Here is a 16529-nt window from a genome sequence, read left to right on the forward strand (position 1 = left end):
TCTCTGACTGCTCCTGGCCAACAGTCCCACATGGCTATCGACAGGGCTCCACGCCCAGCAGCCAGCCCTGTGGGCTCTCTGCCCCCAGGCTGTCACTGGGGCTCCGCTCCTAGCTGACCAGATTGGCTCTGCTCCCAGGTGCCGGCAACCTCTAGTTCAGGGGCTCTTTGGTCCCGGGGCAATCTGGTGCAGAAACAAGGACTACGGATGATGCCGGACCAGAGAGGTTCAACCTGTAGTGAATTTTGAGGGTCTCAGTTTTTGGATGCCCTAAAGGGGCCTTAATTTTCGGAGCGTGGGTGCTCAGGACTTCCACAAAATCAGGCTTATTTTATCAAGCTGAGCCCCTACTACCAGAGAGACCGGAAATTGCTCTGAAACCTTGGCCTCTGGCAGAGAAAGGCCTAGAACCCCAAGCGCCCTGGCACCCATCACAGAGCTCGCTTTCTGTTGCTTTGCCAGGGGCCGTCTTTTCCTGATGCTGCGCAGAGCCTTTGCAGTATCGCTTACAGATGCCAGAAGCAGAGGACGCTTCCTGAAATGTTGTGTAACCCCAAAAGCGCCTTCTCCTCCTCCTCCGACTCGCTCGTTCTTCCCCCTCCCCTTCTTTGTTTTCGTTCCTGTCATTCTCATGTCTTCCGTGACCTCTCCTTTTTAACCTTCTTCCTGCCAGCTGTCAAGCCCGTACTATGCTTTGATCGCATGCTAAATGGGAGCGCTCTGGTTCGTTTAAAAGAGCAAATCTTCATTTGTTTTCCCTGAACTGTGGCTGTGTTTTTCTTTCCCTTCCAAGACAGGATTTACTGCCCTTCATGTGGCAGCACGTTATGGCCAGCTGGACTTCGTCCGAGACATGCTCGCCAGGGGGTTGGCCGCCATGCGCAGCGAGCCTCCTCAACTCACCTCCAACAGACAGCAGGTCAAGGAGCAAAGCAATGAGGTACTACGGCAGCCGGCCAGGATTAAGGGACAAGCTGAGACACCGTGTCCCAAATCTACTTGTGCATTTCCATGGAGCCAAAGAACGTGGGGGCTTGTGGAACTGAATCATTTGATTTCTCTGTGTGCTAGTGTAACCCACACGTGCAGGCTATGTCTACACTGGCAGGTTATTGCACAAGTACGGCTGTTCTTGCGCAAGAATCCGCAGAGCGTCTACACTGCCCACCTGCTCTTGCGCAAGTAAATTTTCAGTACGGCGTGGTAAGAGAGGGCTCCTTGCGCAAGAGTTACGTTCTTTTTTATCAGGTGTAAACCCTCTTGCGCAGGAGCTCTTGCGCAAGAGGGCAGTGTGGACGCTCGGCAGGGATTCCTTGTGCAAGAGAACCCCTATGGCTAAAATGGCCATCAGAGCTTTCTTGCGCAAGAAAGTGTCCACACTGCCATGGGAGCTCTTGAGCAAAAGCACAGCGCACACATGGCAGTGTAGATGTTTTCTTGCTCAAGACTTCTTGCACAAGAACCCTTGCGCAAGAACCCGCCACTGTAGACATAGCCCTAGTGTGGTTACTGAGCAATGCAAGTGGTGCCTAGACCACAGCAGTAGTTAAGACCAAGAGACCTCTACAGGATGAGCTAGGAACGAGCTGGCTTTTAGCTCAGCAGGTAGAGGCTCCTATACTCCACTTCAGAGGTCCCAGGTTCAAATCCGTCACGTGGTGGTTACAAGTGGGTCTCTGAAGCTCGGGACGTGCTTCCTTTTTTAGGGGAAGTATGTAACCCACACACCTAGGCTATGTCTACACTACCCCTTCTTGTGCAAGGAAAACCCTTGTGCGCAATGTCCTTATTCCTAAAATAATCGGCGTAGTGGCATTGCGCAATAGGATTTTTCTTGCGCAAGAAGGGGCAGTGTAGACAGCTCCTTCTGGCGTAAGAACCTCTTCTGCAAAAATGGCGGCTCATCAGGTACGCAAATGAGGCTTGGCGATATTCCATGCTTAGCCTCATTTGCATATTTCTCGTGCAAGAAGCCTCGAGTGTAGATATAGCCCGAGTGTGGTTACTGAGCAATGCAAGTGGTACCTAGATCACAGCAACAGTTAAAACCAAGAGACCTCTACGGGATGGGCTGAGAGCAAGGTGGCTTTTAGCTCAGAGGGTAGAGGCTCCTATACTCTGCTTCAGAGGTCCCAGGTTCAAATTTGCCGGGTGGTGGTTACACTAGGCGCAAGGCCTCTCCTCTATAAACAGGTTTGGTAGAGGGGTCTTCTGCTGGGGACCAAGTCCTGGTTCCTGGTGGCACTGCTACTGTAGATCAAAATTGTGCAAGTAATTTCCACATCAGCTGGAATCTTACTCCCTTCTAGGCCCACAACTCTCTTCTATGTTCTGATGGAAGGACCCTAGCCCTGGGGCAGGCAGGCTGGTTATGAAGAGCCCTCCTCAAACTCCCTGCATTATGTCACTCCACTCTGTGTGACACAGCTACCCTGGTTCCTCTCTCCCTTGGGAGCCGGGAGACGGATTTACCCCTGTATTCACCCTGGGAAATCTGCCTTTGCCTCTTCCCATCTCTGCTCTCCTTGGTTAGGAGCACGGCATGGATTTGGCTTCACAGGAAGGCTTTTCAAAGGGTCAGAAATTGGAGGCCGGGAGGACAAGTAACAAGGTGACAGCCTTATAGCTCCAAGGCCCCGATTGAAAGAGCTGGGCTGTACATGGAATTTGCATGGCATAGAGACCCCAATGCTGCACCCTGGCTCCCACGGGGCCTCTTGTGCCAGGACTGGGGAGGTGGGTAGAGCTGTTTGGAACGTTCCTGCCCAAATATACTAGTTGTGGGAAGCAGAAACATTTTGGTTTCCATGAAGTTCCATCAGGCAGGCTTTGGGCTGAAGGCCAGGTCACTGGGCTGAAATTTGGGAGATCCAGATTCAACCCCCAGATTCAATCCCCTGCTCTATCTGATTTAGGGTTCTCTGGGATGAAAATCACTCCTCTGAATCAGGCACAGCAGGGGTCTCCCACGGCAGTGCCCAGCCACACGGCTACGCAGTCAGGCACGGTCCCGTGAAAACCTTTCAACGTTATCAGGGTTGTTCCAACGCAGAACAGAAACATTTGGAAACCTCAAAAACGGCCACGAAATGGAGTTGCCACCCTTCAGCCAGCTCTAGAGGCGGGGGAAGGCATTGCAGTGAGCTGGCCCCAGTGGAGGAATGGGCCAGAAGAGCCGTAGTTCCTAGATCCAAATTTGATCTGCTCCCCCATATCATCGCACACCTAGCTCCGATCACAGGAGTGGGTGATGGCCAGCAGCAAAGAGGCAGGAAAGCTTTGCTGTCAGCCGGGGCAGGCCAAATAGCATCCAACAACACATACAGGTGACAGCAGGAGCTGTCCACAAGGGGCTTCGGGAGAGCCAGCATAAGGCCCCCCACTATGAGCCTTCGGCACCAAGCCACCTCTCCACAAGTCCTGAGGTACACATGGGGAAGGCTGCAGCAGGTTCAGGGCATCTGAGAGAGAGAGGAATGCGGATCATTACAGCCTGCCTGCAGGCACGAGTAGCAGAAAATGGGGACCAGCTGCTCTGGTTCCTGACTCTAAGGGGAAACGTCTGGGAACTGCCCTGCCTTCACGGTGTGCCCAGGAGTCTAGGGCATCCGAGAGGCCCTGCCACCGTCTGTGTGATTTATCTCAGTCAGGGTTCACACCGCTGCACCTGGCTGCCCAGTCGGGACATGAGAGTCTGGTCCGGCTGCTGCTCAACTACCCCGGCATACAGGTGGATTGTCAGACCAGCCTGCAGGTAAGAAACCGGCCCAGCTCTGCCACACTCGGCCTGGGGCCGATATACGCACGGAGGGGCCACCCTGCTCTGGGCTGGCTATGCCCGGGAGAAGGCTGCAGCCTGCCAGGGGTGGCGGACGGCTTTGAGCCTTGACTTTGGGTAACGGTCTCTCCGGGAGCTTCCACCTCCCTCGCCAGAGGCTGCTCTGACTCTGCACTGGCAATGACAGAAAGGTGACCCTGAGGGGGTCAGCCCCACAAGCGGAAGAGAGAAGGAGATGATACAGGAGGCAGACTGGATTCAGGGAGGAGGGTCCATGGGGCAGAGCAGGGATGGGAGGGGGAAGAAGATAGGAGACGCAGGGCAAGGGTGGGGAGGAAAGGGGCAGACCCAGGGCATGTGTCACAGAAGAACTCCATGTCTTCTGTGGCTGCCCTATGTCTCCCCCAAAGGTGAGGCTAACCAAGCCCTGTGGGGCAACTCTCAGGGCCTAGCCTCTATGAGGCCAGCAAGGCCACCGTGATGCATCCGTCTTTTGGGATGGGGCAGGGCCCATCCCAAGACCTCACGTTTGGGCTGCTCCAGCGCAGGCTGGTTCAGACCATCCCGTCCACGCGGGTTGTTTCTGTGTGAACGTAGCGCTACCGAACGGTGCCGGGTTGCAACCCCGGAAACAGCTTTTCTCTCTGCAGAAGACGCTGCTGCAATGCAAGCTCTGTCCACCTAGCCTTCGGCCAGTGGTCCCCAGCTCTGTCCTGGAGGAGTCCCCTCTAGCCGTGCAGGATAGTTCACTCTTCCTGACCCCTAGTTCTCAGCCTCTGTCCTTGCTGTGAGAGAGATGCCCCTCCCTGCCGCGTCCGACAGTGATTTTAGTTCCCTTTCGTAACCATGGAGCCATCCCATCCCAGTGCCCGACCCTGTAAAACACTCACCAGCCCTCTCTTGTGCGTAGGGCTCTACCCCTCTCCACCTGGCGGCTCAGCACGGACACACTGCCGTCGCTGGGCTCCTCCTGAGCAAATCCACCGCCCAGCTGCATCTCCGAGACAAGAGAGGGCGGACGTGCCTCCACCTGGCAGCCGCCAATGGCCACGTTGAGATGGTGCGGGCCTTGCTGGGCCAGGGAGCGGAGATCAACGTCACCGACAAGGTACCAGGATTGCTCGCATGGTAGATGTCAGCCTGCTGGAAAAGTGAGCGGTGATCAGACTTTCTGGGCTATCTCTTTTCCTGGAGAGTCTCACGCCAAGCCTGGGTCTGGGCCAGTGCCATGTATAATACCTGATGTCATGAGGGATGCTACACAGTGTCTCCAAACCCCTCTGCCCTGAATTCCTGACAGCAGCGTGGCTGTCACATGACACCAGCTAGCAGACAATGGATTTCTAGCATGCCCATCACCTGCCAGGCAGGAAAGTGTCATGCGATTCTGGTTAAAGGGGATTCCACCCCTCCTGGGCCACTCCCTATTATGTGACTTCCCGGCGCCTGCAGCCAGTAGATGCCACGTTTTCATTGAATGTCCTTTAATTCCACAGCAAGGCTGGACTCCACTGCACCTGGCTGCCAAATCGGGTTTCCTGGCCAGTGTTCGGCTGCTGGTGGAGAGCGGTGCCACACCCACTCTCGAGTCTAAGGAGGGAAGGATCCCTGTCCAGTATGCAGCTGCTGAGAACCACCAAGAAGTAGTGAGCTTCCTCCTGAAAAAAAATACCACCACTTTGAAACTGATTGAGGACAGGAAGGTAGGGGAGCTCTGGAAAGTGGCGTGAGCAAACCCTCATAGGTCCTGCTCTTATTTGCAAAATCTTACCCTTGCTACCCAGTAATTAAGGTGTTTATAGAGTCCTTAGTCACATCTGTGGTAGCAATGAGAGTGTGGTTCCCGGAGTTTAGAGTTATAGGTTACTAAAGACTAGAGAGAGGCAAAAATTTTCAGCCAAAACTTTTTTTGGGGGGGGAAGAAAAATGCAGATTTAGTGATACTAAACTGTTTCACCTAGGGTGGTTCTAGACTGCAGGCTTTTTTCAAAAAAAAGTGGTCATTTTTTAAAAAAAACTTTACCTGTGTCTAGACTGCTGCCGCGTTCTTTCGAAAGTAAATCAAAAGAACGTGGCAGTTTTTTCAATCGCGGTAAACCTTGTTTTACGAAGAATAATGCCTTTTTTCAAAAGTGCTCTTTCGAAAAAAGGTGCTATGTAATGCAAACTGTGCTTTTTCGAAAGAGAGCATTCAGACTGCCTGGGTGCTCTCTTTCGAAAAAGCAGCTTGCTTTTTCTAACATACTGGTTGTAGTCTAGACACTCTTTTTCCAAAGAGGCTTTTTCTAAAGGCTCTTTCGAAAGAGGCTTGCAATCTAGATTTAGCCCTAATTGTTTGCTGAGGGGACTGTTTCACCTAATTGTTTCGTGAGGGGACCATTTCGCTGAATTGTTTGGTTAGGGGGAGACATTTTTAAAAAATCAAAATGGTTCCTTTTGACATTCTCAAAATGAAACATTTCAATTTTCCAGTTGGAAATGACTGTTGGTTTTAAAATTTCCTTTCATTTTTATTTTACAAAATTTCAGAAGTGTTAAAAACAGTCAAAATTGAAACGAAACAGTTTGATTTTGTTGGCGAGAAATGTTTTGTTCAAGCCAAATTGAAAATGTAATGGATTTCTTCATGTGCAAAAATTTGTCAAAATTGCCAATGAATCTAGAAATCCACTATTCATCCAACTCTTCTAGAAGCTGAAAGAAACATCACTGAACATTAGTTCCACACAACCAGCTTTTATATGATGCTGCCTTCTCCGTCTCCGGTGGAAGATATGTGAATATTCCTGGCATTTGGGAGAATACTCAATCTCAAACTGGATTTTTTTTTCTACTAAATCCAGAGTTTAGTTATGACCTCTGAGCACAGACTGTAGAGTCCTAATCCCAGCTCAGATGATCCTTCTGTGGTTTTAAGAAGTCACCTAATCTCTGCCTCTGTTTCATCACAGATAAAGCAGCGATGATGATTTTGCCTTACACAGGGACGTGTTATGGGTCAGTCAGTGTCTGTGAAGTGTTACGCATTGTTTTGTGACTTGCATTACAGTAGTACCAGGTGCTAAATCCACATATAGGAAGAGATGATCCCGACACCGAGGAGTTTACTTTGTAAATAGGCAACACAAACAGTATTATTATACCCGTTTTACAGAATAAGGTTTGACACACCAGAGAGATTCCATGAGCTGACCAAGGTTGAAGAGCGAGCTTGTAGCAGACCTGGGAATTGAACCCAGTGCCTTATGCGTGAAACAATCCTTCCTCTTTCTCTTATTAACTGAGATCTTTGTGTGTGTTTTTTCCAGTTTATCTTTGACCTTATGGTGTGTGGGAAAGTGAACAACAACAAGGTGACTGAGGAATTTGTCCTTCACTCTTCCGCTCCACTAGACACTGCCATCAAGCTTTCCCGGGCTTTCAACATGGCTGCCCTGAAGGAGAAGGAACGTGCCAAAGACCTGCTGACCGCTGCCAAGTACACCGAGAGCATGGCCACAGAGCTCCTGACGCTGGCCTCAGGAGGTAGAAGCGCTGGCTACCTTCTCCGGGCAGTGGACCACAGAGGCACTACCATGCTGGACTCGTTAATTGAGTGTGAACAAAAGGACGTAGTAGCGCATCCGGCTGTGCAAAAATATCTGACCGAAGTCTGGTATGGCAGCCAGAAGTGGGCCTCCTGGAAGATAGCCCTCGTGTTCTTCTGCTTCCTAGCATGTCCCCCCATGTGGCTGGTTTTCTCCCTGCCTCTGAAACACAGGTTCCATAAAATTCCCATCATGAAGTTCATGAGCCACTTGGCCTCTCATATCTTCTTGCTCATCCTCTTCATCCTAACCATCGTGTATCCCCCCATTAGCCCCATCTATGAAGGTCACATGGTGCCATATTGGAACGAGTGGTTGCTCTTAGCGTGGCTGATGGGGACACTGGTCACGGAGGTCAGCCATTCTGGAGAAAGGGCTGGCCTGGCTTGGATCAGAGTCTTTGTCTTGAGCTTCTCTACCGTTGCTTTCCTTTGCCATTTGCTGGCCTCGATGTTCACCGACACAGATCGCTTGCACTGCCTGTTTGCCAGGAATATTTTCCTAGGGGTGGCCATGACGCTCTCCTTTGTGCAGTTCCTAGAGTTCCTTACCTTCCACCACCTCTTTGGCCCCTGGGCGGTCATAATCCGGAACCTCATGAAGGATCTCACCAGGTTCGCGGTCATCCTAGGCTTGTTTCACCTTGCCTTCACCATGCAGCTGTCTTCCATCTACCAGCCAGTCTACCCTGAGCCAAAGGCCAACCTCTCAGCGGGGGATGGGAATGTGACTGTGAGCACCGCTGTCCAGGATCCTGTTGTCATTATGGTCACGTTATTCTTCTCCTTGTTTGGTCTCGTTGACCCGGAGTCTCTTCCCTCGCTCACCCGCACGCCCCAGTTCACTTTCGTCATCATCCGCTTTGTGTTTGGGGTCTACCTGATTGTGACCTTGATTGTGCTGATCAACCTGCTGATCGCCATGATGAGCGACACCTACCAGAGGATACAGGCCCATTCTGACACTGAGTGGAAATTTGGCAGGGCCGTGCTCATCAGGGACATGACTAGGAAGTCTGGAACACCTTCCCCCTTCAACCTCTTCACAAATCTTCTCTATTACATCAAAATACTTTGCAAACACAGAGGTACGACGGCACATGCATATGTAGATGTGTGTCACAATGTTTTTTACTTTGCAGTCCTGCGTTTGTTCCCAAAGTTCTGATGAATCATAGAATAGAAGAACTGGAAGGGACCTCGAGAGTCATCGAGTCCAGTCCTCTGCACTCATGGCAGGACCAAGCACCATCTAGACCATCCCTGACAGGGGTCTGTCTAACCTGATCTTAAGTATCTCCCGAGATGGAGATTTCACAACCCCCCTAGGCAACTTATTCCAGTGTTTAACCACCTGGCAGTGAGGAATTTTTTCCTAATGTCCCACCTAAACCTCCCTTGCTGCAGTTTAAGCTCAGAAATGAAATGACATGGTTGAATATCGGCAGCTGTAAGGGGTTTTAGAGGAACTTTGGAAAGTGGGATCATGTCAGATGGCAGTATCTAGATTTATAAAGGTCTTCCTTGAGGGGACAGTCTGTGCTATACCCAGCGAAGCTGACAGTGTCTGCAGGCCCCCAGGAAAGTTGCGGGGACAGATCTGCACTCTCAGAGGGACGGGGCTGAGGGTCAAAGGGGGTGGGATCGAGGGAAATTTGGTGAGTTTGAAAAAAAGAACCTTTCCAAAATAGAACAAAAACATAATCAATTTGGAGGGGGAGGGATCATTTCAGGTGAATCAAATCATTTCATTCCAATTTTGAGATTTTTATATTTTAAAATACATTTCTAAGTGAAAAATTATTTCAAAACAGAAAAAAACCCCAAATGTTCCAGTAAGCAGGGTCAAAATGGAAAGTTTCAGTTTAAATCCAAATCCTTTTTTTCTTCCCCTATACGAAATGCATCAAAATTGACATGTGCATCAGTGAATCCGGATTTTCCAACAAGGGTTCCTTCCATCAGAAAATTTCCAACCAGTTTATAACAGCCCAAATACACTCCATACGAACCAGCAGTGGGTGTCTAATCTGGAGAACTCAGAACCTCCAGTGTAGTTCTCAGTAATATGTGCGTTACCACGGTACGTACTAACTGTACTAACGTTGTACTGCATTTCAGGCAATGCAGCAAATCACTTTCCCTACATCTGCACCAAAATGTGGGCTAGTCATGTGCAATACGGAGGTTTTGGGCACATACGCAATGATCGCAACCAAAAAAACCCTTGCCAATCAAGAACGAGACAACCTCAGCCCTGGGGCATCATTTGCTACGGTCAAGAGGGGTAGTTAGCCCCTCCGACCTTGGATTGCCTTTCCTTCCAAATTCATAGGTCTATCTGTTCCACTTTCCCAACCCCTATCATGATATAGAACGTTGTGTATGCTGACACAACTTTGCCCATCATTTTCTGCAATGATCGTCCTGCCTTGGACCTCAGTGGGATAGATAAGGGGCAGGATAAGTAAGGGGAAAATGTTTCCAAGTCTAATGGAACTATATTTAAAGGGAAAAGAGGATGAAACTGGAAGCCTAAGGTTTTCTGAGGTAGGTCCTCTTTCTGAGATAGGTCCTTTTCACAGACATACAAGAGAATGGGGTAGAAGGTGGCCTGAGGCTGCTGCATTACATCTCCAAAGAGACCAGTTTTAATTTATTTTAAAATAAAGATTTGGGGGCTTGTTGCATTGTTATTCCACGGACACCAATTAGAGGGGGAATGTTTCAGGAAACGTGGTATAATTGTACTGGTGGGGTTTTCATATACATATAGCCCTGTCCTACATGCGTGGGACGTGGACAGTTCCTCTCCAAACCCAGAACCAAGCATGCATGATTTAAACGTAATAAACATGATAGTGTTGTATTTCCCAAGTAGCTCTGGAACCAGGATACATAAGATAAGAAGGATATCGAACTGGCATTGAGGTGGAGCATGTGACCATAATTTAAGGGTAATTACAGGAATGTAGTAATTATCCTCAAACCAAGCATTACCAACACAGGAAATTCAATTAAAGCTAAATTTGAAAGAAATCAAGTTACATTAAGGGATGCCAAGCATCCAAACAACCTTAACTATTGTGGAATCACCATACAATCTGGATTAGTTTATAATAGCGTTGAGGAACAGACTAAACTGATTTCCAGTATAACATTGGACTCTTTCCTTCCCTTTCCCCCTTCATGCTGTCATTAAGAACTAACATCAATAGTAAAAACAAACAGTCCTATTGCTTGAGATATTGAAATGTAAACTGGACTAGGCACTTGAAAATATACCATTAGAGACTGCACTACTCTCGCCTGGTTATGTGGACAAGATAAGCTTATACATCTTTCCCATCTCCGGTTTCTGTGGTTCTGTGAGAAATTTAATCCCAGGAGACTGAGGGCCTGATCCTGAGAAATGAAGTCAATGGACTAAACTTCACCCTAGACAGACCTACTATAAATAGGTTTGTGTCAGGGCCGTTTACTGGCATGGGCCCCGTTCTCAGTCCTTTCAGACCCTCTTGGCATTGAAAGTGGTGATTTTCCAGCAAACTATGGATTGTGTTCCCTTCCATGTTTTTCCCAGCTGTCTGGTTCAGAAATGTGACCCAGTGCTTAGTACCCCTGGCCCGCCAAAGGAACAATGTCCTACAGAGACAACATCTGAAAAAATATGCTGCTCAAATGAAAATCTAACTTCTCTGTGTTCACTCGCTCGGTGGGTGAATTGTACCCAGAGAGCATGTTCATAGTGGGAAAGTTGGTACAAGCTACGAATGCTAAAGTGAAGATGAGAACATATTTTTGGAGCGTGAATTTTGTAACCACAGTTCTAAGTGTTAAACTCAGCCTGCCAAAGATCAGAATCAGTGCTCTGTGCCCTGCCTAAGCTAACCAGATATTAAACTTTTACAGGACAAGAATTATTCACCAAAACTAATCTGACAAATAAAATCTAATAATGTATTAAATTCAAGAAAACTGCAAGAAAACGGACAACTTACAAATGGAAAGGAGGTTAAAATCAGCAAATGTGGTTTTTATTTTGAATTTAGTCTCCTCTTCAGCATGTTAGTACAGGGCATGCGGTAATGGGAAAGATGTTGGACAAGTTTTTGTTTTGCTTTTTAATGAAAAATGTCTGTTTGGGAAAACTGGAGATTTCCATGACAAAAGGCTTGTTCACCCCCTCAAAAATCTGTTTTTTTTTGTTTTGTTTTGTTTTGTTTTGTTTTTTGTTTTTTAAAAAAAACAATGCCCACTGCCAAATTGAAAAATTCAAGGGGTTTTGTAACTGAAAACCAAAAATTTTTCAAGTCAGTCAGAGGAAAATTTTCAGTAAAACCAACTATTTTTGCCTATCAGAAACTTTTTCATTTTTGAAAACTGTAAACGTTGAGGCATTTTCATAGACCAAAAAAAACCCCAACCAACCCAAAACCCTGACAAAAAATGAATTTTTCTTTAAATTTCATCCAAAACCATTTTTTTTAGTGAGGGGGCATTTCCCATAAAGCTCTATGATATTTACAAACTCAGATCCCTAAAGATGACTTCCTAAAAATCCACATTTAGACATCCAAATAGGAGCTTCTTTTTAGGAACCTAAATGCATATTCATGAACTGAACTGTAGGCACCATGGCTTGAAAACTGACTCCAAAAATTACAGTAACCCTCAGATGTTATCTGACAGTTGTTCAGAGACAAAAATTAAAAATGGATATTGGTTTTCTATTTTGGGGTCAAGAAGAAGGATAATCCAATCATTCCAATCCTGAGTCTCGGTGACCTCTCCAATATAATCTAGTAGCCTAGCACCACAGCTGGGGACATGTAGGCTACGTCTACACTGGCCCCTTTTCCGGAAGGGGCATGTAAATTTCACCAGTCGTCGTAGGGAAATCCGCGGGGGATTTAAATATCCCCCGCGGCATTTAAATAAAAATGTCCGCCGCTTTTTTCCGGCTTTTAAAAAAGCCGGAAAAGAGCGTCTACACTGGCCCCGATCCTCCGGAAAAAGTGCCCTTCAAGTAGGAATAAGACCCTCCGGAAAAGGGCACTTTTTCCGGAGGATCGGGGCCAGTGTAGACGCTCTTTTCCGGCTTTTAAAAAAGCCGGAAAAAAGCGGCGGACATTTTTATTTAAATGCCGCAGGGGATATTTAAATCCCCCGCGGATTTCCCTACGACGACTGGTGAAATTTACATGCCCCTTCCAGAAAAGGGGCCAGTGTAGACGTAGCCGTAGTGAAAAAATAATTAGAAAATAATAATAACTGTTGCATCTGTTAATTAATCATTTGTCAATAATAATTTGAACAACCCTGTGCCCAAATTGACCTGAGGTCCTGTCATTGCTGAGATATTTCCAGTCTCATCTAAATCTTATCAAGCAGCTGTGGAAATCTCATTGGAGAGCCTAGTCTTTGGAGATGTCCAAGCCCAGAAGACTCACGTAAGCCTTGAATAAACATCCAAACTTTGGGACCCTTGAACCTCTCAAATCTCCAAGGTTTGTCCATCACTAATTTCCGGTGTAAGGATGGGGAAGGGGGTTATTAGCATAAACTACGTGTATCTCACAAACCTGCTAGCACATTTGTGTCAAAAACAAAATACTCAGACAAGCATGGGAAAACATGAAGATAAGTCCTCACTATAGAGGTTCTGATCATGTGTGTACACAGTCCTACTCATCTGAGGTTCTGTGCTCCTCCCAGGTAAACTGTGCTCCACTGGACGGCAGGATCTGATCAATGAAGAGGAAGACCTGGACAGTGCTTCCGACACACGATCCATCAATATGCTGGCTCACACGTCCATGGGTTGGATTAGGGTCGCTGACAAGAGGATGGCACAAGTATCACCAGAAGGTACTGACCCTTTGCTGAGTTGTATGCTGGAAATCCACCATTGACCTCCCGAAGAGGGCCAAATTACATAGGGTGGACCACTAGGGTGTGCCTCTGAGACTGAGCAAAGGAAAATGCAGAGGGCATGACTACGCTAAAGAGGAAAGTTGACTTAAGGTACGTAACTCCAGCTACATTAATTATGTAGCTGGAGTCGCCATATTGTAAATCACCCTCCACATCGCGGGAGGTCAACAGGAGCAAACGCTCCCATCAGTGTCCCTTACTCCTCATGAGGAGTTGGAGTACCAGTGCCAACAGGGGCGCCCTCTCAGTTCAAATTTGTGGGTCTTCACGAGACCCATTCAATCGAAACCCAGAAGATCGACCACAGCGGCATCAATCTTCCCCATAGAGTAGACGTGGCCAGAATAAATATCAGGGGAGTGCCAATCAGAAGAGATATTTGATAATGAAATGGAAAGAAACCCCATTGCTGGAGGGCTCCAGACATGGAACAATCCTCCATTGATACCCTAGTGGATCTTTTCCATCTCCTCGATTCTAAATCTTTCCCTCAGGAAGGTGAACAGTCGATCCTGTTGTTTTTTCTCTGTATTGCCGGGATCCTCAGATTGTGTGGGTGGGCTGATGCCACGTTTCCTTTCTGTTATTTCTGTACAGCGTCGGTACCGTTGGTGCAAATCTCCTTTTCCTCTGCAATCCTCGCCTTCTGCTTCAATTGCCTTCCTCTCTCCCTCCAGCACGCTAGTTCTCCGTATTTGTTCATGATTTCTCCCTTATCTATGCATCTGAATGTTTTGTCCCCCTTTGCTGTCCTTTGTTGTTCCACGTCCTAAGAGTATTGTCCATTTTTGGGAAATACTGTGGCTCAAGGATGCTCTGCAGAATGAGCTTGTGCATGTGCTACCATATCTAGGCACAACAGAATGAGCCAAGAGTGGGTTTGTTAAGTTGCCTGTCTTTGCTTTAGTGCTGTTGGTTCAGGCCTTTAGGAGTCAGTTTGCAAAGCAGTAAGAGGGAGAGGGCTTTGGCCAGTGCTGCTTGTGTTTTGTCTGGAGAGGCCAAACTGTCCATCAGTGTAACACAACATTGCGTTAACATGACTCTCCACAAAGATTCTTCCTCCCCCTCTGCTGTTAACTCCGCTTGGCTTGGAACTGCTATTGGAACAGCTGTTGGAGGTGCCTGGATGGGAGGTTTCTTTTCCATTGGTTAGGCCAACCCTGTGAGTTTGAAGAGGGGAAACCAGACGTCGACAAATCAGATAAGCCCAATGGAATTCCGCGGCACATTGAGTGAATTTTGGAGAGGGGAGGGGGCATATGTTTAGTGAGTGGGCGTCTCCTGCTCTTTCATTGCTTTAGCAGTAGAGGATGGGGTGTTTCCATCACTCCTTGCTGTCTCACTACACAGTCACCAGGAACGGGGTTCAGAATGAGAGAAGTGGCCGCGGGCCATTCTGAGCCTGCTCTTATCACAGAGACAGACAGGAGGGGCTGTGGCTGGGTGGGACGGAATGCATTTGGCATCGCAGCAAGAGGAAAACCAGAGACACATTTATTCTTGATTTGTACTGGTTTTCTCTGAGCAGCTGCCGCACCAGACTAAGACCAGCTTAATTTATATGGCCGCTGACAGCTTTCAGTCTGATACAGGCTAGATTTGAACCCATAAACTAGTGGTGAAGGGCTCTATCTCCCCTTACCAAACAACTGCTCTCTAAATCGGAGTGTCAAGTGTGTATTCTGCTAGCAGCCTCTTTTCCATAAGCTATGCTATTAAATCAGCTGCAATCACTGACAGAAATTCATATCAAATACAAAATATAATGCACCAACCCACTAACTCTCAGTAACTCTAAGAATCATAGTTTACTGGATAATTTAGTAATTTACAGAAGATTCTTTAATCTTGAGAGCCTGAGAGTTAAGAACTCAGCTACAAATAATATCAACCAATAGATTTTATGGCCCTGAGTTTGTGACGTTTTGTAAACAAACACACGCAGACATCGTAATTGCCAGTTAATTGAGACCTCCACCACTGGAACAAAATGGGAAATCTCATTTCCGTTATAGCAGAATTGTGGGGCAGACTCTGTGTAGTCCTCCAGGCACCAGGAGGCAATATAATCGCAAACAATTGAGCAAGTCTGATTTCATCCAGGAGAGAGCAATGGTGTCGGATACCTGCGCTGACCCAACTCCCTCAGGTAGAGGGACTCCAAAGAGAGGAGCTTTGGTACGCATGGGTGACTTTCTCTTCTTGCCCTCTTAACTGTCTCTTGTTCTGTCCTTAGGCGGGCACCTTCAAAGCCCTTTGCCAGCAGGGCCGGTGCACATTGAGGAGGCAGTAGACTGGCGCAATGTGGCTCTCCGCTATTATTTCTTGAAAGGTCGTCTGGACAAAGCACGGCTCGAGAGGGAATTGTCCATGCACAGTGAGGAGAAGAAGGCTGTGCAGCCCATCCATATGCTGGTGAACTGCCAGGACATGTGCAGGATCTAGCCCAGGGGTGGCCAAACTCGCGGCTCACGAGCTGCATGCGGCTATTCCCCCCCCAAAAGTGCAGCTCGCAAAGCTGCCCCTGCACCCCTCCAAATAGCCCCCAGCTCCCTGTGCTCACCAGGGCAGGGGAGCAGTCCGGCAGCGATTCAAACTGGTGTCCGCAGGATGGCGGCAGCTGGCGGGAGCCTGATGTGGCCAAAAAGCCTAAGCCCGTGTTTTTTAAAGGGGCAACGCCCCCCTTCCCCATCCCCCCTTAACAATTCTAGTGTGGCTCTTCGCATTTTTTCCGCCGCTGTTTCAGTTCTCTTCGTTTAATGGGTTGGCCAACCCGATCTAGCCTATTTGTACCCCGCTCCCCAGTACCCAGCAATTGCCGTGACATGGGTCCTCTCTGGAGTTACCAATGACGTGTTGTATATCCAAACGGAATACGATAAACATTATTTTCCATGTCCAGATCCATTGGGTTTTTTGTTCCCGTGATCTTCCCTCTGGGGCCTGATCCTGAGAGGTGCGGAGTGTCTCTGGTAAGAGGAGCAGCATACCTCTGGCTGGAACCCAGCGCCGAGGGGGCTCAGCATGTCAGGGGATTGGTACCTAGTATGGAGAGTCTGGCTGATCAGACATGACCTTCTTCAGTACCCGTAGGTTGTGGCAGTCACGTGGCGTGCCCTCGAGAAAGGTGTTTCCCCGGAAGGTTTAGCTTTAGCTTCTGGTTTCTCGCGACTCGGTGGTTGTGGAAGTTTCACTGTGCCTGTTCTGCACGTGGTGGAGAGAATCACT

General features: G+C 48.1%; 1 protein-coding gene across 1 annotated transcript in view; it reads left to right on the forward strand.

The window, feature by feature from the left end:
• The window catches only part of LOC102455565 (uncharacterized), a 52502-nt gene extending 36311 nt beyond the window's left edge, over positions 1–16191 (forward strand). The window contains exons 19-25 of the mRNA XM_089776146.1: positions 794–940; positions 3647–3754; positions 4689–4886; positions 5275–5481; positions 7087–8452; positions 13083–13235; positions 15538–16191. Coding sequence (XP_089632272.1) covers positions 794–940; positions 3647–3754; positions 4689–4886; positions 5275–5481; positions 7087–8452; positions 13083–13235; positions 15538–15746 — 2388 coding nt within the window. The 3' untranslated portion in view covers positions 15747–16191. The remainder of the gene's footprint in view (positions 1–793; positions 941–3646; positions 3755–4688; positions 4887–5274; positions 5482–7086; positions 8453–13082; positions 13236–15537) is intronic.
• The last annotated feature ends 338 nt before the right edge of the window (positions 16192–16529 follow it).

Source organism: Pelodiscus sinensis, chromosome 2 (assembly GCF_052426305.1).
Source record: "Pelodiscus sinensis isolate ZL-2025 chromosome 2, ASM5242630v1, whole genome shotgun sequence".
Lineage (NCBI taxonomy): Eukaryota > Metazoa > Chordata > Testudines > Trionychidae > Pelodiscus > Pelodiscus sinensis.